The following is a 27,450-nucleotide window of genomic DNA, read 5'->3' on the forward strand; positions in this document are numbered from 1 at the left end:
AAATGTTGTACCCTATTTGTGTATTCATTAATTACTTAAAACTGCACAATTATATATTATGGCAGTTGTGAGAATTTTTCTAGCCTGCTAGAGGGAGCTCACTTTTTAGTATTCCAAGAGCTCTTTATGCCAATTTACTGTAATTTTGTTGAAAACGTTTGTGGGTTTATAATTATTTTCATTATTAGTTCGAGTATATTCAGGTCAACTCTGGTCAGTTTTTAAAGCTGATCAATGCTTTTAGTTTTAGTAGTAGCAGTAGTGTTTATCGCCCACTCCACCCCTTCCTCCCCTTCCAATTCCTCTTATAACATAGACTAATCTAAATGTACACAAGTCGTCTCGTGCTTGAACTCAGAATATTTGGGAGGTTAATTGCTGGTTTCAGTTACCTGTAACTGCTTTTCACCTGGCTGTGTAGGTGTGACATTTGTGTGTGTGTGTGTGTGTGTGTGTGTGTGTGTGTGTGTGTGTGTATGTGTGTGTGTATGTGTGTGTGTGTGTATGTGTGTGTGTGTGTGTGTGTGTGTGTGTGTGTGTGTGTGTGTGTGTGTGTGTGTCCCGGCATGTACGGCTCACCTGCAAATCAACTGTTGGAATCAAAATAAAAATTCCAAAGCAAAATAAAAGTCCATTTTTATGTAGGGTTGGACTTTTTTTCTCATTATGAATAAGCACATTCCATTTGCAAACATTAACATCAAATCAGGTTGAAAATGGCACAAGGCCAATAAGACACTTTGTTTTTGAATTGCGTGCATAACTGGAACCAGAGATTAATTATAATGCCAACCCCCTCCTCCTGCATAGAGGAAAACAGGTCCGTGTGAAAGGCGATCCACATTTGTCTCTGTTGTTGTTTTGTTTTTACCTCTCAAGACTAACATCGGGTGTTTTTTTTTTTTCATTTTTTTCATTTTGTCAGACATTCACCCGCTATCTTGTACATTCTAACCAAGAGATCTTTTTAAGATTCTAACAGTCCCAGTAAATGCAATTATTTTAATCTCTCTTGCACTTGGTTCACCGGGTATATTTACCTGGTAGTTTTTTGGACTTTTTCAAAAGTCCATAATTACTGGAATTATAGAGATCTTCCTGAGATTCCAGTTTCTTTTCGTGTCATGCATAAGACCTTGGTATTTTGTTGTCTTTTTCCTCTCAACTCTGTTTAATCCAGCATCATTGGGGACGCTGACATCTACTAAGGTTGCTTCTTTCCCCTTGTCTTATACCACTATGTCAGGTTTTATAACTCTATTTTCAAGATACGTAGCTGTAGGAATTGCATAGTCATAGCAGATGGTGTATGACTTATTTCCAACTGTTCTTTCTGGTAAACATGTTCCCAGGACTTACTGCTGCATTCGATATTCAACTTTTTACAGATCGTCCAGTGGAGATATTTACACACTCCATTGTGTTGCATCATATAGTAGCCATTTCCCAGCAGAGCCTTACAGCAGGATGTCAGGTGGCTCATACTCTCTATTTCTATGTGGCAAAACCTGCACTTGCTATCATTGCTGAGACCACTCATATTGCCATTTTACTTTAACGACATGTTTTAACAGGACGCGATGCAGCTGAAAACCAAATTAATGATCAGCCCATGTCATTCCCAACCACATATGGTAGAAAAAAGTTAAATACGAGGACACTGTGAGTGGCACATTAGTCAAGGGTCCAAACTCGACAATCAATTTGACAGAAACTGGGTCAATTTGGTGGCCTTTTAGCTGTCAGACTGAGGCAAATGTTCTAGGTAGCTTACAAAATACTGCTGCCACATGGCAACACAATTTATCATTGTAGACTAGCTCTATTTATCGAGTGTTATCCAAGATGCAGTGAAATCATCTGAATTTTTAATAGTTTGCACATTTTTATAAACTTTAAACAAAATAGAAATACAATTTTAGTTGTACAAGAAACAGCTTTTTTATATTCCTCAATTTAACAATGAGTTATTCCCCTTACTGAGTTTTATTTTTAAAAATGTTTTGTAATTTTTCCCTCATAATCTGAAATTGTCTATATTACCAACTGTGATTTGGTTAGGATTACATGTTTTTTACATAAACTGTAGTGAAGTGCATTGTTTTAAATGCCAATAACTAATACAACAATAATAAATAGAAAGTGACTAGTCAGAATCAAAGTTTATGTCAGCTTAAATCCTATTTAGGTCCAACTGTTAAAATTTCACAAGATAACTTTTTATATAGAAGTTTGGTCACATCTTTGAAAATATTTTGTAAGGTCTATTTGAAAATATAAAAACAAAAATATGTTAAGAAATATTTTATTAAATGATTAAAATCTTTTTTAAAAAAAATTCTGAAATTTTTGGTGTACTACACTTTTTTCAAAGAACACTTTTTTTTTTTCTAGTGTTTTTTTCATTTTCCTGATAGTATTTACCCTGAGGTAACACCTGTAAAGGTAGTAGTTTATGGTTTATCTTCGTGTTTGCAGGATTCAAGACTCCACGCTGTTCGAAGAATAGTTGCAATAAGTCGATGAGTTAAGTGACGCCTTCCAAGGATGAATACTGTATGTCCGGTAGTTATCATGGAGTTTACTGTAAATAACCGTCCAAATGATGGACAAAAAGCAGGTGAAAATGTAGACCTTAAATTCGTCTCGGAGATACAAGTAATGAAGAAAGTCACTCAATCGTAGAGCACAACAGTGTGCGAAGAATACAATATTTCGCCCAATGTAAGGGCATCAGTGTTTGCAAATGATAATAACATTTCCCCCACGTTAGGGCATTAATACATCTCAATGAGACAAAGGAGTTTTGAGATTATATGCCTCTAGTGAGTTTTCTTATGTTCATTCGATCTGTTGTCTTTGTGAAAACCAAGGTGATCTGAAACATAAAAATAGTGCCAAAAATACGACTCGGCATTTAGTAACAACAATCAATCTGATAGGTCCAAACAAAATCGTGGACAGTCAAACCAACCAATGAGGAGCCTGCTTATTTCTGTAGAATTTCTTACATAACATGGGGAGGGGAAGGTGTTTTATAACTATTCTGTACTTTGACCTAGCAATTTAATAAGCAAAAATATCGTAAAAATGAAATTTAACTAAATACTATTTTAAAAAACAACATAATTTGAACAGGTTTTTGAGTGTTTTTAACTGCACTCAGCATATTTCGACACTGACGTTAGGTGCCAGTCGAGCCCAAACAGACATTTACAAGAAATCCATTTCATAATATGCACAATTACTGACTTCCGGTTCGTACAATGCACTAACACCTTTATAAGAATATTAGTGTGAACACTTGTGAAGCATTATTTTTTTATTCAAGTCATTTTTGATGGAAGAGTATATTGATACATGTTTAATCGAATGTTGTCAACAGATTCTGGTTCTTTAATACGACAAGAATGCATTTGAAAACAGATTTTCCTTTCAAGATGTAGAAATGAACCAGATTATTTGACTATCGATGAGTAATTATTTTATATTCACCAATTTAAAAGCTACAAAATTGCCTTCGAATTTCTAAAGTCACAGTGTGCTGTCAGCCATTTTTTATTTGAATAATTAAAATGGCCATTTTGTTTATCTGTTTGAAATTCCGGAATGATTTACAGCTTTTAACTGTCGATTATAAAGTAATTTATTTGAATGTAATAATCAAAGAAACAAGCGTCCACGTGTGTGTGTTGTGTGGCTATACAACTTACCTTCAGGTAGGATCTGAGAGAGAAAGAGAGATTAAAGATGGCGGCCGTGGTTTTATAAGAAGTGGTCTCTTGTAATCACACGAGATCACACTGCACACATATGCAAATGAAATGCAGTTAGTTATTTTAATAAAACGCCTGTTGGCAGAGGTGAGGGGGAGAGATGTGTGCTAGAAGTTGAGAAAGTTGTGAGGAAGAAATACGGTGATTATCTGTGAACTTTTATGAGGAGTTTTTTCTCCCAAAATACCAGCCCATTTAACTAAGCTATTTTGGCGTAATGGGGGACAAGTTCGACCTTAAATTAATACCAGAATTTGATGGGTCGACCTCGATACTTGACTGGGTGGAGAAGGTGGAACTGCATTGTCTGTTGTCTAGCGTGGAAAGCAATGAGCACGTGATTCCTCTACATCTGTCCGGCAGGGCTTTCGTGGTGTATCTACAGCTTAGTCCTGAGGAAAAACAGGATTATGAAAGGATGAAGGCAGCACTATACAAAGCATTTACTATTGATCTCGCCACTGCTTGGAAGTAATTGGAGGCAAGATCCTTATGTCCAGGCAAAACTGTCAACGTATATCTGACTGAGCTGACAAAGTTGACGGTGTTGTTCGGTGGGCTGCCTAATTTCTGGCAGGGCTCCTAATCAGAGCAAAGCAACACCAATGGGCTAGCTCAAGCATAGCTTCGTTGTCCCTTAATGACCTGGTAGACTGGGCCAGGACCGTGATGAAGAATACCTATGAGGTGAGTATTCACTGCTGCACAGTTCACACTGAGTAATGATAGACCATCTCAGGGGCCCAGCCCGCGTGGTGAAGTCATGTGTTATAGGTATAATGGCCAGGGCCACATTGCAAAGAACTACTGGCAATGGCTGACAGCTGTTCACTACTACTGATGTAATGAGACTGGTCATATGGGCCAGGATTGTGTGGGGAAACGGGGTCAGAGACAATGTGCCAGTGTCGACCTCTTCCCCAAGAAGAAATTAGATGAGATACTTCTAACTGCTCAGGTCTATATTAATGAGACAATGTGCTCAGCACTCCTCGATTCCAGGTGCTCTCACACCACAGTGTACACGGACCTCTACCGCACTTGGAAGAAGAATGTCAGGGTGACCATCATCAGTGGAGAGACACAGATATGTTGCGAGGTGGGCGCTATGAACATTGGCACAAGAACTGGAAATTCAGCTAACATTGAGGTGCTGGCTGCACTCGAAAAACCATTGAGCTTTGATCTGCTTCTAGTTTATGATGCCATCAGAGCACTAGGTGGAGTTCACATAATGCAGATTGTACAGTTTCAGTAATGTAGGCGGTAATTTCAGGAGAAGGCTCCAGTGTGTGCTGTGTTGAAGATTGACCAGCCAGACTTTATTGTCGAGTTTGACCAGCAGCAGATGGCTTGGACCGCCTCATGAAAGTGGTCGGAAAACCAGGAACCAGCCAAACTGTGGAATGAGATAGCCGAATATCATGTGCCCTACGAGATGAGGCCTGCATACAAAGAGGAACTCAACGAATCGATCAAGGATGGCTGGTTAATTCCCTACTCCTATGAAAAACTTGGACCTCCCAAAGGCCTGATCTCACTGATGGCAGTTGCTCAGCACAACAAAGCAAAGGTGAGGCCAGTGATAGACTACCATGAACTAAACGCACATGTTGATGCTTTCACAGCAGATGCTGACGTTTGTGCCAGCAAGCTATGAGACTGGCGCCAGCAGCAGGGTTATAATGTGTTTCCATGCTGTATCTAAGAAAAGCGTATCTGCAGGTTCAGATCAGCGAGACGATGTGACCATTTCAGATGTTGTTTGCTGGCAGGAGATACTGCCTTACCAGATTAGGCTTCGGCTGAACATGTCACCCCAAATAATGAAAACCATCGTCAATGCTGTGTTGTAACAGGAAGAAACAATAAAATAGGGGACATCAGTCTACCTTGATGAGATATATGTGAACGAAGACGTTGTCATCATCATAAGGTCCAAACTGGCCAAGTTTGGTTTGATGTGTTAGGACCCAGAATGTTTGGAGGATGGCGCCTATGTCTTGGGCCTCAATGTTCGACAGGAGCGAGGAACCTTGAAATGGGGGAATGGAACTGCAGCTTCTGAAGTGCCCAATGTCTTTACGAGGTGATCTCTATTCTATCTGTGTGGAAAAGTGTGTAGATAGACTCGTGTGGCAACAGGCATCATAAAGAGGAGGGAAAGTACAGTCACCAAAGGCTGGGATGATGAAACGGTAGATGATCTGTTGGTTTGCATGGTGAAGGAGATCATACAAGGATAAAGCAGGATGACCCCCCGCCAAAAGAGACTGGTGTGTACAGGGAGACGAACTGAACGTGTGGATGGATGCAAGCTCTCTGGCGATCGGTGTGCTATTGGAAAAGAATGGGATTGTGATTGAGGATGCCTGCTGGTTGCAACTGACAAATGACGTTGCTCATATTAACCTGGCAGAGCTCGATGTGGTGATAAAAGGCATCAACCTGACATTCCAGTGGAAGTCAGGAAATTACACATACACATTGATTCGCTATGCATATACTACTGGATATCAGATACACTGACAGACAAGACCAGAGTGCGCACTAAGGAAGTCACCAAGATGCTAATCAGATGGGGATTGGAGACCATAAGAAAGCTGGGAACAGAGTACAACCTGTTTGTGGATGGGGTATTGGTCACTTCAAATTGCAATCTTGCTGGTAGACTCACCCGGGTGTCACAGAGATGGTATGATGCCATGAAGAAGGAAGCTAAGCCAGTAGCATTACTATGTGCTGCCTTGATTGAGGTGGCGGACAAAATCAGGGAGATACACCACATTAGTGGGCACCCCAGAGTGAGATGGACATGTTATTTTGTGCAGTTGACCAATCCGTCGGTGCTCAAAAGTGCAGTGAAAGCAGTAGTCAAGGAATGCCAAACGTGGCAGTCAATCAATGTCCGCGCGACTAGATAGCAGAAAGATCGGCTGGGAGCTGACTGGATATGGATATAACCCACTACAGCAGCCAGCACTTCCTCACCCTGTTTGATTGTGGACTGACGAGGTTCGCAATCTGGCACCCATTAATAAGACAGGATTCCTCCAGTGTCATCCATGAATTGGAGTCCATATTTTACGAAAGGGGCCACCTGAAGAGATCATCAAGGACAATGACACTTCTTTCTGCAGTGGGGAATTCAGGTGAGTTGGGGATCCGGCTCAGACACCAATGTGTGTATGTGCCGAGTGTCAATGGCATAGCAGAGTGGTGCCACCGAAGCATGAAGAGGATCATGGCAAGAGAACAATGCATGATCGCAGAGGCAGTCTATAGATATAATGAAACACCAAAGGATGCTGTGATTGCTACAAGCGCACCTGCCAATGCGATCCATTGCTATCGAGTGTGCATCAAGGAAATCGACGCCCATCTGCCTGATCAGCAGGGAACTCGAGGGCCATATGAGTTAGGGTGAACTGTCTGGGTGAAGTCTCCCAATAGTCGATGCACCACCAGCTTTCAAAGAGGATGAATCACTGGCATTATCAGTGAGCAAGTCGTGCTAGTCGATGGTACCCCATGCCATGTGAGGGATGTCTGACCTGCCCTAAATACGAACCAGTTGGCGAGTAGCTGTAATGGTGAATCATCCAATGATTACCTGTGGATCCGACCTATTCCCCATAATGGTACGACTGCAAACCCCAATGCTGATGCTGATAGTTTGAATGCCCCTTCTAAGAGCTCCGATGAAGAAGTCCAGCCAATCCCCCTTCATAGGAGTGCTCACAACAAACGACCACATCCACAATGCCACATGTATGATCTTCAGGCCAGGGGGAAGTGCAGAGTTGAATTTAATAGTCAAAGAAACAAGCGCCCACGTGTGTGTGTCTTGTGTGGTTATACAACTTACCTTCAGGTTGGATCTGAGAGGGAGATTAAAGATGACGGCCGTGGCTTTATAAGGTGCGGCCTCGTGGAATCGCATAAGAACACACCGCCCACTCCATACATATGTAAATTAAATGCAGTCAGTTTTTTTAATAAAACGCCTGTTGGCAGAGGTGAAGGTGAAAGATGCATACTGGAAGTTGAGAAAGTTGTAAGGAGGAAATACAGTGACCAATTCTATCCATGAACTTTTATGTTTTGTTTTTTTTTTGTTTTTGTTTTTTTCTCCCAAAATACCAGCTCATTTAACTGCATTGAATTAAATTTAAAGCAAGAGTCAAGTATTATTGTTCATTTGTGCTTCTAAACAAACAAAAAAAACACATTTTTAAACATTTTTCATAAAGTATTAGATTAGTTGCTTTGTTTTATGGTATATCGATTCTTGTCTGGTTATTTAATGCAGAATCCAGTAATTTTGGAATAAAAATTTATGCTTCAATTTCTTTATATCTTCTAATATTTATTTATGGTGTTTGGTTTGGTTGTTTTGTAGAAGAAAATGTTTTCTTTTTCATTTTGAAAAATATTGAGCTTTGCACAGAGAAATAAAAGAAAACAATAACATCAATGTTTGGTGCATACAAAAGCGGCAAAAAATAACTTTGTTTAAACCTGTAACTTTTAATTAGCGCATGTGCAGAAATAAACGGCTATAGTCGACTTATGCAAGGCGAAGGTCAATGTTCTTTTCTTTTTTTCAATTTTGACCCTGTAACAGCTATTTTATCGGTTCAAATCATGTTCCAAATCCGGTTGACCAAATATTTCACTCTCTCTCTCTCTCTCTCTCTCTCTCTATATATATATATATATATATATATATATATATATATATATATATATATATTAATTTTATTTATACAAATATTAATGGCTACATATGTGCATACATGTTTCTGTAATCACCCACGTTGGGGGATTACGTCTTCAGGCCAAGAATTACCTTTGAAAGTGATATTTCCACCAAATACATTTTTCTTATTTCGTTTATCAAGTTAGAATGCAACCTGGGTGGGAGTCATAAAAACGGTAAGAGGATGAGTGAGGTCTTTGAAGATAATAAACATCTTTTTCATTTCCCTTTCCCCCCATCCAACCTAGCTTTTGGTTTTTATGGCATAAGGTACTTGAGAATTTAGTTTTTTTGTTTTGGAGTTTGTAAGTTAAGAACCTTAGCTATGGTCAACTAAGTACTGACCGGTGCCTTTTAATCTACATCCACCCACACATACATGCAACACACACACAACACACACACACACACACTCACGTTAATACATATATTCAAAAGTGAATCCATGCTGTACGCTTTTATTTTACTCACAACACAATAGACTGAAACTAGGCAATAACTCTAAAACTACGCAGGAATAAAGTTAAAATTACATTAAAGTAAATAAAACAACACAAAAAATAAATAAAATTAAATAAAAATAAATAAAATTAAAACAAATAAATAAACAAAATATGAATAAACATAAAACACGAAAGTTATCTAAACCCCACATGTACCTATATATATTAATATATCAATATACTTATAAATGCCTACACTTTGCTACACCCGCGCATATATACACATACAGACATACAGAGACAAATAATGGCATTTTTCTTTAGTTCTGTAGCGTGGTAACCCCTTCATATATGCAATAGTATGCTACTACACTCCAGACGGGTGTATATATATAAATACACACATACATACATATACATACACACACATATATATATATATATATGCATACATACATACATCCATACATTCTTGTAATCTATATTGTTACAACAATCATATACGAGACAGCCTATTCTAATAGTTCAGAAATATATATACATCCATATACAAACATACACACAGATATATAGATACACATATATATAAATATACAAACATACATGTATACATAAAATTCACTTATACATACATACTCACACAAATATAGACATATATATACATGTACCCTGCCACCAAATGATATATCTAAAGTAGAAACAGACATGAATACATTTACTATATAAATTCCCTTTTTCTATCAAACTCCACACGCATAGTTATATTTCATGGCCCCACCCGCTTGTTACATTTTCCTAAGTTGTAGGTTTTTTCCGTAAAAATTTATACTACGTAAAAATTTATATTGAATTCAGCATGAAGTTCATAGGCCTATCCTCATATTAAGCAAACACTCTTTCGATGGTTAGGCAGATATACATAAGATGTATAACGATACAATGATAATATACAATAACACATGACAGAAATCAGGGTGTTTAGGTTATACAAACCGAGTATACAAGCTTATATATTGTAGTACTTACCTTCATCTTTGTTTATTCACCCTAATTTCCTTATCCCCTTTTCTTTCATTCACCCTTCATTCCTTACTTTCTTTCATCTATTTATTTCTTCATTCTTTTTTTTTTTTTTTTTTTTTTTTTTTTTAATTAATTTTCCTACCCGGGTATATAAAGGTCTTATATCCATACATGCACACACCCAAAAATATCCATATGCATACATTGTTACGAGGTTCACCCAAAACAATCTATTACTCGTTTGGTTCAAATATACCTTCATACAGGTACTTATTTCGGTTAGTAATATTATTACTGCTCGATGAAGTAGAATATTAAGTGATTTACGTAACCCATACGGGTATGATCATAGTTGCGACCTCACCTATCCTCTTTGTGGGGGGGGGGGGGTATTTGATGGGGGTTAGTTGTACTTATAGTTGTTCTAGTCTACTAATTTAGAGTTCTTTAAGTGTGTGTATTCTGAAATGTTTGCAGGATATAGCAGTTTCTTGTTTAATATTTAATAATTTTTCTCTGTCTTTAAACCTAGTTATCTCAAGTTTTTCTGATAAGCATAATGGACATGGTGAGATCAATGAGTGGCAAGTATTGGCCCTCCTAATAATCTTCCATTCTATACTAGGTGTTTTATTTTCTCTAACTAATTTCCAGTAATATAACGATAAGGAAGTGTCCTTTTCATATGTTTGATTACTCATCGAGCGTGTATGTCCATAGAATCTATTTTTGAAAGTCATTTGGGTACTCCCTATGTAGAATCTTTCGTCCCTTGGGTTCTCCACCGGGAATATCCTAGCTTGGTATACCACTGATGAGGTCAGACATCCACCTTTTATTGAGCACTCCTCAGGCTTTTTACACTTACATTTATTCACCGCAGTGTTTGCACTAGCATTTTCACCTTCTCTATTAGTCGTCTTTAAAATTCTTCCATTATGCTTTTTTATAATCCTTTCTAAGTTATCACTACAGCTATAACTTAATTTTAATGTACTTTTATTAAATATTTTATGTAATATATTATTTGGTGGGAAATGCTTGTTAATAAGTTGTAAAAATTTTGTACCAAGTTCTGCCTTCAACATAATATTAAAGGGGGGTGTGAACCAAATAATTTTCCTACCACGATTTCTAGATCCATTTGTGCTGGCGTTAGTTACTTTATATTTTATCTCTATGTCCTTATACCCACTATTTTTAAGTGCTGTATTATAAATAGCTTTGCAATCATTGAAAGTTACTTCATTAGATGAATTGTTACTTATTCTACTTTCAATAGATAACGGTAATAATGGATGGTTAGACTGCGGGTGTATATAAATAGGGTTAGCATTATCCTTCATATATGGTTTATAAGTATTTGAATCCAGATCTAAAGTAACGTCAAGGAAATTAACCTGTTTTAAGTCAGCATTAACTTCTACTTTTAGACCAAAATCTTTCATGTCCCTATGGATTGCTCTCCTAATCTGATCGCATTTAACACTTGTAGCATTCTTCACTATTATCAGCCCATCATCACGATATAAGCCCATGTCCCTTCTATCAATAATATTATCTTTTGTTAAATTATAAATGATATAAAGTCCAACGATATCTGTTGCCTCTGCAGAGTCCAGCGATCCCATTGATACCCCGAAAAAGTTGTTTTGCCCATTTTTTGCCCATTGTTCTCCGTTATAGACAATATATATATATATATATATATATATATATATATATATATATATATATAAGCTTGCTAGAATCTTATCCTAAATACTACACAATTATGCACGGTGTAGAAAATATGCCTAAATAGAACCGAGTGTAATGGTTAAATGAAATCAGTCATCTAATAAGAAACCATAAAAAAAAGAATTGAAGTTCGTTTTCCAAGAATATGCAAATTAGTTTACCTTCATGACCAAATATATTAAGAAATTCGTTTTAAGAATTTTCCTGGTGTTACCAGATCAGGCTGTCTGATGATATTGGCTTCCAGAGACGAAACTTAACATTGATGCTTTTTGTTTTTGTATTTCCTTTTGCAAAACTTAATTATGTTCTGCAAAAACAATAACCCACCTTTCCCCCTTTTCTTTCTTCCGATTTCCCCTTTCTCTTTCTATCTCCTCCAATTCCCGACTGGTTCCCCAACTTAAAATGTACTAAGCATTAATACTGTAACCCTTTTTCCTCTCCTATTGCAAACCTCATTCACGTTTTGCAGGGCAAGGAACAAAAACTATATAAGCCACTGTAAATCACCCTAACCAAGCACTATAAACTAGCGATTGAAGATACAAAGAGCTTGAAGAATAAAAACCTATTAGGTTGGTGCAAATAATAATGTCTTTTTTTGACGTTAAAGTCAAAAAACGATATTATTTTTGCACCAACCTAATATAGAATAACTGGATGAAACATGAATACTATTTCCAAAATAACTGGATTCAGCATTAAATAACCCAAAAAGGGTTGATATGCCGTAAAACTAAACAACCAAACCATTAATAATTTTTAAATAGAAAATATAGGTTTTAAAAGTATTAAAAATTAAAAATATCATATCTAAAATATCAATGTCAGAGCGAGAAAAACTCAATTTTGTGTGTGTGTGTGTGTGTGTGTGTGTGTGTGTGTGTGTGTGTGTGTATATATATATATATATATATATATATATATATATAAGGAAGTATGTACTGTTGAGGTATATGTTTTATAAATTATATTTCGAATTGTAACAAATATTAAGCTTAATGAAAGTAAATTTCCACATTCACATGTTTATCATTAGTTATCATCCCAAAAACCAAAAAATGAAATTAATTCAGACATATTTTTTAATCAGATTCTCTTTTTCATTTTTTATGCAGACGCCTGTATTTGCACGTTTCACTGAATAGCAAGAGATCATCACTGAGTTTAGTAGTCTCTTGCTTTCAATGAAAATTCAGCCGTCTGCATAAAATTTATTAGTGAATTAACTCCATCTGTTACTCTTGGAATAATAATTAATGTTATATACATGAGGGTATTCGGAAAGTGTTTTTTTTTATTCTGCCTAAATAGATCAAAGGAGATGGCAAATTGTATTGTCATGATGAGCGAATTTCACTTTCATGAAAGTTTCATCTATCTGTTGCAGATATTGACTGTGCAAGACTCTAAAAAAGAAAGCAACCCCTGTTATGGATGTGCGTCAAAAGCAGAAATATGTCTTGAATTCGTGACAAAATTCTGGAGCACAAAAAATCATTGGTTTTAATGATACCACTCCCATCTTCATTGCTTTTCAACTTTGAGTAAAAAATAGGAGGCTTTACTTATGGAACGACCCTTATTTATATATATATATATATATATATATATATATATATATATATATATTATATATCTTCTATAATATAAAGCTGAACGTCTGTGTGTGTGTCTGGTCACGAATTATTATAGAAAACTGATCACATATAATGATAGAAGATGTATCGAGACACAGGAATGGATATGTTTATCTGGCATAATGATAATCCATTAAAATTGTGGGGTCTGCATACACACCTGGCCCACAAAGTATGGAAATAAAAAAATTTTAAAAAAATACGTTTACTAATGTTTTTGATATAGATGTACATAATACTTTGATAAGTAGTTTTAACTTAAATAGGTATGGTATAATAAAATTGTGGGGTCTGCGTTCACGCCTGGCCTCCATACAATGGAAATAGGCACAAACTTTAATAAAGACTTTTCATATCTATCTGCGTAAGTATACTTTGATAATTATGTTTCAGTTTGAAGAAATATGGTATAATAAAATTATGGGGTGTTCGTTCGCGCATGACCTCCATAGAATAGAAATATGTCACAAAGTTTAACAAGGTTTTTTTAATATAGATCCACAGAATATTGTGATAAGTGTTTGAGTGTAAACAGGTATGGTATAATAAATTATGGGGTTTATCCATTTTATTTTTACCTTCATCATATTTTGCTTTGGTTTTGATACCCCCCAAATTCGAAGCTATCTCTTTACAACCCTTCCTTTTCATAAACTATCATACTTTCATAAATCAGAGTCTATTTTCTGTAGGCTATTTTTGAACCCAGTCAACGACGGGTACTTTTGCTAGTATATATATATATATATATATATATATATATATTTATATATATATATATATATAATATGGGACGATTAATCAAAATTGGGAATTCAGTTGTTTGTTTGTGTTTAAAACTTAAATTTCCATTATTGCTACTAAAGATAAAACGGTAAATGTGTGTTAGTTTTAAGCTACAAACAAAATTAAAATGTATAAATCACTCACACAAGTGTATTTTTACAGTCACGAAAATATATCACATGGATTTTTACAATCTGAAAAAAACAAAACAATTTCGTTAAAGTGATTTTAAAAGAATCGGAATCGGGAATTTAAAACAGAATCAATAACTGTATCGAAAGAAGGAGAAATTTTGGAATTGTCCCATCACTAGTATATATATATATATATATATATATATATATATATATATATATATAAACTTTTACCAAATTTACTTGGATTTTACTATTATTGGATATTCTACTCTTCACTCGATTATCCATTCACATGAAATCATATTTTTTTTCCCCATTCCCTCTACTTCACTATTTGTTTTCAACTTTTACCAAGTAAGATCTATGACTTATTTGTAGTTTCATTGAATACTTTGCAAGCAAAATCAGATTCCGCATTTTGCTAATTCCTACCCTTTGATAAGAAGGAAAGTATTTCTTTCGAAACTCCGGATTTCGAACAATCCACTTGTGTTTCCTTTTTTAAAATGAAATTTGTTTTTAACTCTTCTTAAAGTGTTTCTAGCATGTTTCATTAATTCTTTGTTCTTTATTTATTTATATATATATATATATATAAAATATATATAGCTTAGTGAGTTAGAAGAAGAGTGAATTCAATTCTATAAGAGGAGACTTATTGGGATAATATAAAGCTCAACAAGTTTCATTGGAGCTTATATATATTGTATGTAGGTGTGTGTGTATGTATAATTAGCAAACAAGAAATATGCGAATGTAATTTAAAATTATGCTGTCCGAATTGGACACTTTTGGAAGCAATGTGTGTGTTTCAAATTATTTGGTAAAATTCACAGGGAATAATTAGCATTTGACTTGATGGGAATCAAAAAGGCTTCTACTATAATCCACACATAATAAATGAGAAGAAAAGATTGGAGTTTCAGATGTCTATTTCCTCTACTTTGCGCATGGTCATTGATTGAGATGTTCAATCTTGGATATCTTTATACCCTTTTTCACATGTCCAGTTTCTGCTTTCACACACTTTTCTACATCTGACGTCATAGTCACGTGTTGTCATCAGTCGTTCATTTAGGCATTAATTCTTACTCTTTGATTTAATAATAAAAAAATATTTTAAGTGATTATTTCAATAATGCGACGGTCATTCCAAAAGTAAGGCCTTTTATTTTTTGACTTGAGAACTAAAAATTTTGAAGAGTTAAAAAAATGGGAGAGGTACCATTAAAATGAGTGGCCCTTTTCTGCTTAAAATTGTTTTTTTTGTTTTTTGTTTTTTTTTACATAGTCACCACCTTCTCAATGCATTTTTGCCAACCTCTTTTTGTAAAAATCTGGGTGTGTTTTGTCACACATATCTGTTGCTACTCTGAAATTGATGAACCAATTTCCTAATTGTGCTGACACTAACTGTATCAGCTTCATAAACGTTTAATAGGCGCCGGTGGGCTGGTGCATCTGCTACTAGTCTCTCGCTCCTAGACAAGGTTCAAAAGAGTCACCAATCTGATAGGCCCTGAACTGGCATCTAAGCTTCAGCCTTTGTCCCATCGACGAAACGTTGCATCCCTCTGCCTGTTCTACAAGTATTTTAATGGTGAATGCTCTGACGAACTGCAGACACTTGTGCCCCCACGATATAGACACCCTCGACAAACCCGACAGGCAGCTAAATCCCACCCCCACACAGTAGAGATCCCTAGATGTAAAAGATCTTTCTACTCCAGTAGTTTCTTCCCCAGAACCGCTAGACTCTGGAATTCCATTCCAGGTTCCTGCTTCCCTAACTGTACTGACATGCAGAAGTTCAAGTGTAACGGGAACCAACATCTTGCTACCCAAATCCCTACATAGTGCCCCAGTAGTTGCTGCCCCTGATAGTAGCCCCCTACACCAAAGTGGCAATGTGCCTTGTTTGGGGTGAAAATGTAATAAAAAAAATAAATAAATAAAAAAAATGTTGATTGATTCGATTTTTTTTTTCTGCATAGAGGAATTCAATGTCGCATCTCTGCTTCTGATGCATGTTCATGACGGGTTGTTTTCTTAGCCTTACGCCTTACATATTTGTTATAGAGATATGAAACTAAGTTCAGTTATCATAAGAATACAATTTACAATCCCTTTTGATCCATTCGGGCGGAATAAAAAATAGGAGACATTACTTTTGGAACACTTCTCATAATATTAAGTGAACAATTGTATTTGTATTTCACCTTTTTTTTGTTCAATTCATTTGAAAATTGAATACCTTTTAACTTGAATATACTCGTATGTAGTTCAGAAAACTTTAACCTGCATCTTTTTGATAGTTCTCATCGCGACATTCAATATCTTTTCATAAAGCTAACATGAACTTTGAAATATACGTTCAAATAAACTATGATAATTGATTCTTCAATTTCAAGAACAATATTTACAATATTTTAATTTCTCTATCTTATTTCTTGAATATGGAATCCAGCCGGTCTAATCATACACCAACAATCCTTGGCATAAAAAATCTTCCGTTTTTGTCCAGAATTCCCCTTATATTAAACTAACCTGGGTGCCCGGCGTTGTCCGGGTATTTAGAGGTGTGTGTTGCTCAAGAAAAAAAAAAAATGGTAGTAGGCAGGCAGGCTCGAACACGTACCGCGAAAGAGGAAAGAACGTAAAAAAAAACAAAAAAAACGTGACGTCCTTGCTGTTGCGTCCATCGTCAAACTGGAAGTGACGAATGTTTAAATTAAGGCTAGTCACTCGAAAAGAGGGAATGACTTCCGAAAATATCGGCGAAAAATGCTCAGTTGAGAGTGAGGGAATTAATGTTTTTAGCCAATTTCTCAATATTTGTCGTCGAACGATCGAGTTTCAAAACGATAAACCCAAAACGTAAAAATCCGTCGCCTCTGTCGAAAGTTTCAGGCAGACATACAAACAAACATACATTTAAACAGTCAGGTGAGATTTATATTATAGAAAACAAAAATAAAGAAATCTGTGTGATGTTCTCTTCCCTGCAACCTCTATCTCACAGAAGAGATGTTGCGAGTTTGTCTCTGATGTATCGTTATTTTCATGGAAAGTGTTCGACTGAGCTTCAGTCTATGGTTCCCCCCTCGCCTAACTTTCACAAGAAACACTCGTCTAGCTGTAAACACTATCAATAATTCCCCCCACTCTTTATCTGTGCCTAAACCTAAACGTAGATTCCATGAACAAAGCTTCTTTCTTAGAACTGCACGCCTGTGGAATTGTCTTCCATTTTCCTGCTTTCCGGCTGACTACAATATGGTTGTGTTCAAGTCTAACGTAAATAAGTTCTTGATGAGCCGTTCCATATAAGTTATCAAATTTACCAAATTTTCATTCCTAATAATTACTATATTGTCCGATTTCTACTGTACACTCTTTAACCCTTATCCTTGAGTGGCCTCTTGGCCTTGATAATGTGGTGATGCCTGTGTTAAAAAAAAAAAAAAAAAAAAAAAAAAACTAGGTACGGGCAAAAATAGGAGGGACTAGTTTTGAAAGCCGATTTATCATAATTTCTTTGTAGATTTCCGACTACTCTTTGATTGTATTGGAAAGATTAAGGACTAAACTTAATTTCCTAAAGAAAAATATTTGTGCACGTGAAAAAAAAAGTTATGAAAATGTTTTCACAGCGAGCTAACCAATTCAGCTAAATTTGAAGTTAAATAAATTCATTGTAAAAATCCTTTAAAAGATAAATATTAGTTTTCTGGGTCTATTTCAAAGATAATTAGTAAAGTCCTAAAATATTGAATTAAATCAAATAAAAAAAAACACCTTGTTTATACAAAATACAGCTTACTTAGTCTTCAAAAAGCAAGTAATTATGCCGTTCGGTAAAACACAACCGATAAAAGTTTGTAAACACAAATATACGGAAGCCCAAAATTTCAGCCAATCAAAACGCTGTTTCAAAATGAAGTCATGATAGTTAAAGGAGGTAGAGGTGTCAAATTTCTTCCCCCCTCCCCAGACGTGCATCCATACATTCCTATTCTGAACGTTTGTATCAATTTTTATCATTTTTTAATTTAATTATTTTTTAATTATTTTTATGTTCTTGTTTTTAAATTAATTTTTTTTACTTTTTGTTCGAGATTATATAAAAATTATGTTACGCCGAAAGTTTCACCTTCTTGCGAGCAAGGAAATTATTAAAATCTTGCATATAAAAATTATGTGAAATCTGTAATTTAAAAAGAAAAGTAGAAATATTTTTGCTATTATATTTTGTGTGTGTGTGTGTGTGTGTGTGTGTGTGTGTGTGTGTGTGTGAAAATATTAAATAAACAATGCTTAATTCAATTGTAATATCGGTAGTTCGAGAAATTCATTTTTCTTCGAGTTATATCAAATTCATTAATACGGACTTTAGGGCTTTTTTCATAATGTTCCTGTAAAAATTATTTTATTTTTATTGTTACAAATTACAATGCTTTATTTATATAAAAAAAGCAAAAAATAAATTCTTGCGTTTTTATTTACTACTGAAAACCAAAACTTTAAAGATATTTTTTGTTTAAACAAAATAATACATTTCCACTCAGATTTAAATAAAAAATAATTAGTTCATTATATTCCGCGATCATTATTTGATGAATACTGAAAATTTCATTAAAATTGGTTAATTTCCTGATTTTTGGTGAATTTTTAAGTAAAGGGAAGAATCAAAATGTTTATACATTTTGAGCATCAGCATTCATTTGCCCGTACCTATATGTACCCATAACGAAACGAAAATATCATATTCTAAAAATCACGTAAATTGATTAAGTAGCTTTTATTCTCCACAGCCTTTTAACTCGCATTTCGCTTATTTTGTCTTTAGTCTTCACATTCCATGAGTGATGTTTCTGACAAAGGGGAAAAAATTGTTTTCTGGGTTGGAATCTACCCAGCTAACACTTCTTGTTTATTTTTTAATCTCAAAGTATTTTAAAAAAAATTTTTAACTCCTTACATCAAGTGGCTTCATGCCTTGTCTGAAGTAATTTCCATGAAAAATAAATAAAATAAAATTTAAATAACTGAAGAATGCCTATCTTGTTCACCATTTTGAAAACTATCTAAAAACAGTGGGGAGACAACTAATTATAATTCAAATTTGCAAGCTTAATGTTGTAATACCTATGAATTCCTATTAATCGCTTTAAAATTATTGTTTTTTTCATAAAAATAAAACTATTGATCAATTTGCATGATTTTTGGAGTATAATATTTTCTTTGTCGTCATGGGTACATACATCAGACTTTTTATGTTTTTTAATATTGAGGAATTCTGGACAAAAACCAAAATCTTTAGTACCTAGAAATCTAATCTGATGTCAGAAAAACTTCTTATTGTGTTAAAAAAATTGATACTTCATGTTGTAATGAAAACAAATATTTCTAGAGTTTTCAAATGTTTTTTTTCTTAGCTAATAGAAACTGGTTCGTATCCATTTTGAAGACTTAACATGATTAATAGTTATTTCCTTTTGCCAAATCGGATTTTGTTTCATTCAAAATGGCTGCCATTTACAAAGTCTTCATTAAAAAAAACGAGAACTAAAAAACTTTAAAAAATAATTTTTCTACAAAATCATCAGATGTTTTGATGTGAAAGATCAGCATCAGCCAATGCAAATCATTCAAGTAATTTCACTTTCTGTATGTAATGCATTTAATTAATAGTTATTTGCTCTGCATGCAAATTGTAATGTCCAACCAATATTTTCGGTCCCCTGACAAAGGAGGATTATTCACTCCTGTTTGTCCATTAATTTGTTCACACTTTTCTCAATAACCATGCCTTGGATTTTTTTTTTTTAAATTTTGCACAAACATTAGTCATGGTGAAAGTAAGTTTTTGCCAGAACAGATTTTCTGGGATAAATTTGGTTGGCCCCTAGGAGCGATTATATGGATAAACTTGCCCCCAAATCGTTCATCGATTAATTTGTCTACACTTTTCTCAATAAATATACCTTGGATTATTTTTCAAATTTTGCACAAACATTACTCATGGTGAAAGTAAATTTTTCACTCGTGGAGGGGGACCTTGCATGCTCGGCTTGTTTTTATTTGACCTTTACTCACAAAGATGTCCATTGAATTTTTCTATGAATCTGATCAGAAATTAGGGCTTCTTCAATTGTTTTTTTTGTTTGTTTGTTTTTTTGGGTTTTTTTGTTTGTTTTTTTTAGCACAAGAGGTTTTCTGCTAATGAGAAATGATTTAAGAGCTTTTAAACTTAACTTTAAGTTGCGTAATTGATTTTTTAAACTCTTCCCTTTTTGACCCATTATTATCTTCAATTTTATTTTTCATTTTTTGGGGGAAGAGACAGTATAAACTTATATTTCTTATCTATCCAGAAGAAGTACAGAAATATCTGACTTGGAACCCAGGTGCGGTATGACCCCTCTCTGTAATGGACCATAGTTCTTGTCAGGTTATCCATCTAGAAGAAAAAACTGATGTAAAACTTATACTGCTGATTTCATTATGCCATGGCACCAAAATACTGGGGGAACGAGGGAGGCCTCTTTAAACCTGGTCGACAACCTCTCTAGAGCTGAAGATTCAAACAAAAATATCTGGTTTGCAAACTTAAATTGCTTAAACGATAGATATATAACAGAATATGGCGGCCATATGTAAATATCAGGCGGTGAGCAAAATTATGTCACGGTAAGGAAAAATACTATAAAAACGAGATTACATTAAAGACGTGGGTGATGTCACAATGAGTAAATAAATGTCATTGTTACAAAAAAAAGGAGTTGAGTTTTACTCATCCTATGTCCCTTGTGATGTAGACTGCATACAACGTGTTGGGTCCTGGGTGTCTATATGTTAATGCGTGTGTAAGCGCATAACGTTATATATAGATTTTGTTTATTACAGAGATTCCTTAAAAACACCCAGTGTTTGGTCTTTTTCCCTGACTAAGACAATGAACACTATCCATCTCTTTCTCTTTATCTGGACAATTTGGGGTTACTTGCTTGTCACTTAGTTTTAAATGACTAATCTGGATCACCCTTGTTTGATGTTGAGGGTACAATTTGTCTAGCTGCCGTTTCTGACTAGTAGTACAGGAGCTCTAACTATTGGTTAGCATCAGAACAACTGCTCTGTCAACATTTGTATAATATTGGAATTTTCACACATAGAAAACAACTCTACACTTATCTTTGGTGGGTTTTCCACAATCGCATAGATAAAGGCTACGTGTGTGAACTTTGTTTTCTGACATTTAACATTCAACAAACACCCACTTTCTCCAACTCATTCTGTTATTAATGTAAATGACTGTGACAATAAAAAGAAAAATGATCAAACCAAATGCCCCACCCAAAAAAATCCTTTATCAAATCGTTGCCTTTCTTGAGGCTGTCTTTTACAAATCTGAGGGCTTAGGACTAATCGCAGTGTAAAATTTCTTCTAGTAAACTCCCCAAGTAGCACTAAGTGAACCTAACCTACAATTCTCAATTGCTTCTAATTGCATTGACATGACTGGATACCTCCGACTCTGCTATCAAAATTCAGATAAACATATACATGGACTCTGTTCCTAACAGCTTCTCTTAACTAATCTAGAATCAGCCTATTAAGTCTACATAAGCCTTACAAGTAAGCATTAGTTACTTATACTTTCTCTATTCTCCTTCGACTCAAGAGTGTATCTTTGATTATCTATCGGATAGTATTGATGCAGTATTATCTTTAGAGCCGAGTGTCTAAGTACATGTATTTCTAGATTTTAATGTTTTCGCAGAGATTGGCTATGATTCTTAAGCTACAGACATAGCTGGTAACAGCACGCATTGTCTCTCTATTGAACATTCTTTTTTCACGGACTCTCATTTTTCTGACTCGCCTTCCAGGCCATGAAGATTAGTAAAACTCATTTCTCAATCTATTCTTGGCCACATTTTTTGAGGTTTGTGTGATAAAACCCATGTACCACTTGGACAAGCTGATATCACCCTAAACTTTTGACCTCCAAGCCAAAGAGTCATTACTTAAAATGATACTATGAACAGGCTGGGTGGTAAACCATCAGTCGTCCCATGGCGTAAAACCCTTTTTTCTCCCTGTTTTTTTGTTGAAAACAAGGCAACTGAATAGATCTAAAGCAGGCATCGAAGTACATGTGTTCATGCAGAAATTCTATAACAAGCCTCATTCTCCACAATGGCTCACTTCAAACTGTGCAGCTGCTATTGTGCATAAGAAGAAAGCATTCCAACAATTTAACTGCATTAAGTCTGTTGCAATACTTTTGCTATAATAAGGGTTTATATTTACTTGCTGTCCACCTCAGCAAGATGTGACACAAGGTCGAAAAAGTGAGGATGTCAAGCAAGTGCCCCTATAGGAGGGGGCTCTTGCCTAGCAAAAATTGCCTGGGCATCCCCGTCAACATTCCCTGGTCGGGGAGCCTCAGACAGTAAGCGATAAACTTACCCCACCCTAAAGCCAGGTGGTAAGGCCTGGGAGGGTGAACCTCCTAAGTAATACCCAGACAACATACATCAGTCCAACAGCTATTGGGCCAGTTCCTGGCCGCACACCTGTTGGGCTGATTGTCAAGAACAGATTCTTGGCTTGTACTTTCTGTCCAGACTCCAAATAGCTGAAGCAGCCAAAAGACTCATCCTCATAATTCCAAAGAATTGAATGAGGGTATGATTACAAAAAAATTAGACGGTTCTATTTATAAAAAGAGATGATAAAAACTATCTAGTGGAACCATGCTGTTTCACTACAAACCAATCAGAAACCGAAATTACTCCTTAAAATATACAGAATCTCTTTGAATGCTTGCACATAACTTTTTGTCTCCACACAAAAAGTAAATTTGCTCTTCATCTACAAGTTTTTATGATTCAAGACTTTTTCGGATTTGCTACCTACAGGAAACTTATCTTCATCTGCAAGTTTTTACCATTCAAAGCTTCAATTGATACACCATTTTGTTTAAAACAATTCTTTTTAAAACTAAAATGACTTACAACTCAGAAGTCTCGTGCAAATACACAAATCCATCATTTCAAAAATCCTTGCAAAAGTGAAATAATTGCAGCTAAGAACATGTATGTCAAGATTACCAGAAAATGTATTTAGAAATTAGGAACTCACGATTTCTGAAAATATATATTAGTTGAGCTCTACAGACAAATTTATCTTTAGTTTACCTTTTACAACTAAATATTTCCGTTTACTAGCCAAACTCGCGTGATTTTTGGAATGTGACATTTTCGTTCTGTGATGAGTACATATCATAAAGATTTTTTTGTATTTTTTTATAAATATAACTCTAAATATGCACCAAACGTATGTGGAGACTTCAATGTTCACAACGTCGAATGGTTGACCCACTCAAACAAGACCGATGATGAGGGGAGGTTCTGTCATGATTTCTCCATTGCCTATGACCTCACTCAGATTGTTCAGGAACCTACCCGTGTGCCCGATAATGATGGCCAGTATGCGAGCCTACTAGACCTTTTTCTCACAACTTGCCCTGAACTATGTTCAGTTTCTGTTCTGTCGCCTCTTGGATCTTCCGACCACTCTGTTGTATCAATTAAGATAAAAATGAAATGTAATAAGTCCCCAGACGTACCTCTTCATCGTACAGTATATCGATACACTAAGGCTGACTGGGATAGCTTCCGTACATTTATATCTGATCTACCTCTGCATTCCATGTTTAAAAAGGATGTGTCCTCTATAGTATTAGACCTAACTGAATGGTTAATTGTAGGTATTGACCATTTCATACCCTCTAAAAAGTTTCAGCAAAAACCTAACAGCCAGCCATGGTTCTCTCCAGAATGTGCTGCTGCCATTGCGCACAGAAATCACTTTTTCCACTGCTTCAAACGTAATAGATGTATGGAAACTAAAGCCGTTTTCAGGACTGCCAGCAACCATTGTAAGAAAGTAATAAGGAACGCAAGAGAGTTGTATGCTCAATCTGTTAAGTCCAAAGTAGCTGAGCAGCGGCTTGGTTCCCACCAGTTTTGGCAAATAGCAAACAGAATCCTGAACAGAAGCGTGTGCTCCATCCCAACTATTATCAATGGATCTGAGGTAATCTCGTCAGCATCAGACAAAGCCAAACTCTTTGTCAAGAACTTTGCAGCTAATTCTACCCTTTGCGACCAAGACCGCCAACCCCCAATATTTCCTCTTGTATCAGAAAACACGCTATGTGATATACGTATATCTGTACGTGATGTTGCCAAGCTAATCAAAAACCTTGATTCCAGTAAAGCAACTGGCCCTGATGGTATTCCAATTATAGTACTCAAAAAACTTCAACCTGAACTAGCGCCCATACTTACAAAACTGTTTAAACGTTGTCTTAAGGAGAATAGTTTCCCATCTCCCTGGAAAATCTCATCAGTATGCCCTGTATTTAAGAATTCAGGTGATCGCTCATCCCCCTCTCAGTACAGGCCAATAAGTCTCCTGTGCGTCATGAGTAAGTTGCTAGAATCTGTATTAAATACAGAAGTAATCAAACATCTCAACAAAAATAACCTTCTTAGTGACACTCAATATGGTTTCCGTTCTGCTAGATCTACAGCAGATGTCCTTACAGTTATATCGCATAGGATTAGCAAATCTCTCGACGGTGGCAATCTTTCTAGGGCAATTGCTCTTGACATATCTAAAGCCTTTGATAGGGTATGGCATAAAGGTTTACTTCATAAGATCGCTAGCTATGGTATAGCTGGAAAAGTCTTCTCAATTATTAAATCATTTCTTTCTGATAGATTCATAAGAGTAGTAGTTGAGGGGCAAAAATCAGAAGCTCACAATATTAATGCCGGTGTCCCTCAGGGATCCATCCTGGGCCCAACTCTTTTCCTGATCTACATTAATGATCTTCCAAATCATATCCTTACATCATTTGTAGACATTTATGCTGACGACACTACCATTTATGGTACCACATCTAAGACAGTAAACGAGCAAGTTCTCTCCAATTCTCTCTCCTCTGATCTTGAGCACGTAGTACAATGGGGAAAGGAGTGGCTGGTTACTTTTAATGCATCTAAAACCAAGCTTCTCTCTTTACATCATCAACATTCTAATCCACATTTGTCATCAATTGAAATGAATGGCTCTCGTCTTCAGGAGGCCTCAAGTTTTGACAAGCTTCTGGGCTTGACCATTACTCCTGATCTTAAATGGAACACGTATATCAAATCTGTTGCCAAGGCCGCTGGAAAAATGGTGGGATCTTTCTATCGATCCAGTAGATATCTCACTGCTGATGCTATTCTCTATCTATATAAGAGCCAGGTACGTCCAAGGATGGAATACTGTTGCCACATCTGGGCAGGAGCTGCTAGAAAGAACTTGTCCTGCCTTGATAGAGTTCAAAATAGACTTCGTAGCCTCGTAGGAGATGTCCTTTTCTCCTCCTTGCAACCTCTATCTCACAGAAGAGATGTTGCGAGTTTGTCTCTGATGTATCGTTATTTTCATGGAAAGTGTTCAACTGAGCTTCAATCTATGGTCCCCCCTCGCCAAACTTTCACAAGAAACACTCGTCTAGCTGTAAACACTATCAATAATTTCCCCCACTCTTTATCTGTGCCTAAACCTAAACGTAGATTCCATGAACAAAGCTTCTTTCTTAGAACTGCACGCCTGTGGAATTGTCTTCCGTTTTCCTGCTTTCCGGCTGACTACAATATGGTTTTGTTCAAGTCTAAAGTAAATAAGTTCTTGATGAGCCGTTCCATATAAGTTATTAAATTTACCAAATTTTCATTACTAATGATTACTATATTGACCAACTTCTACTGTACACTCTTTAACCCTTATCCTTGAGTGGCCTCTGGGCCTTGATAATGTGGTGATGCCTTTGTAAAAAAAAAAAAAAAAAAAAAAAAAAAACTTTTCGAATTTCTTCAAATGTTTTTTAGACAGTCTTCTGTATAAAAAAAAAAAACAGACTATATTATTCTATCAAATGTTTATTATTTAAACAATTTGATTTTGCTTGTTTTATTCAAACAAAAAATGGTTGAAAAGACATTACTCGATTTTCCAATGTTTTCATTTTATTTATTTCAGCTGGTTGGTGCCGGTGTTGTTGCTGTTGGAATTTGGACTTATATTGAGAAGAATCGTTTCAATCATATTCAAATTAAAAGCATCTACGACGCCATCTTTGATATCTCGATTGTATTTATTGTGGTTGGAATTGTCATTTTTATCCTTGGACTCGCTGGTTGTGTAGGGGCTCTTCGAGAAAATGTCTGCCTTCTCAAATTTGTAAGTACTTGACGATTTTCTAATGTAAAACCGCATTAAAGAGTGCTCTCCCTTTGACCGTAAAATCGCGTGTTGGGATAAGAGTGACCTCCCTTGTATTGTGAAATATTTTGTGCTTATTGCAACGACATTTTTTTATTTTTAAGTGAAAAATGGGCATCCCTGCAATCCTGCGTATATCTCGATGAATTTAATTCTTGCATTACTTCCCGTTTTCTAAACGATGCTAGATGACTTGGCGTCCCCGACGAAACATCTTCTCAGAAGATTTAAGGATTTAATTACATTATGTATTCTTCCAGTGATACCATATGATCTAATTTTCCTTAGAAGACCATCGTGCCATACCCTGTCAAAAGCCTTAGATATATCAAGGGCTACCGCTCTACCCTCTCCTGTTTTGTCTAGTGATCCCAGGATTTCTTGTTGCATTCGATATTCAACATTTTACAGATCGTCCAGTGGAGATATTTACACACTCCATTGTGTCAGGTCGTATAATAGCCATCTACCAGCAGAACCTTACAGCTGGATGTCAGGTGGCCCACCCTCTTTCTATGAGGCAGAACCGGCACTTGTCATTGCTGAGACCACTTATTTTCTTATAAGCGTTGGTCATTAAGTCTTAATCTTGGGGAGCCTTTATAAGTCTCTCCTGATCATAGTGGAGCGATCCTCTTTTTAGCCAATCTCTAGATCCTTCCTTATATATATAGTCCTGGATTAATTCATCCAGAAAATACTTGGCATGCTGTTGGTTGAACCATTCATCCATTTTCTTTTCCTTTTTTTTTTTTGTAATGGAACTTCTTGGTGTATTTTTGGCAA

The 27,450-nt window shown here is 35.7% G+C and overlaps 1 protein-coding gene across 3 annotated transcripts in view; it reads left to right on the plus strand.

Moving 5' to 3' along the window:
• The window catches only part of LOC145283579 (tetraspanin-33-like), a 115,150-nt gene that overhangs the window by 31,063 nt on the left and 56,637 nt on the right, over positions 1–27,450 (plus strand). For all 3 annotated transcript variants that reach the window (XM_080132497.1, XM_080132499.1, XM_080132498.1), the window contains exon 2: positions 26,422–26,622. In XM_080132497.1, the coding sequence (XP_079988623.1) occupies positions 26,422–26,622 (201 nt within the window). The remainder of the gene's footprint in view (positions 1–26,421; positions 26,623–27,450) is intronic.

This window comes from Euprymna scolopes, chromosome 8, assembly GCF_053919585.1.
Source record: "Euprymna scolopes isolate OS-2025 chromosome 8, ASM5391958v1, whole genome shotgun sequence".
Lineage (NCBI taxonomy): Eukaryota > Metazoa > Mollusca > Cephalopoda > Sepiida > Sepiolidae > Euprymna > Euprymna scolopes.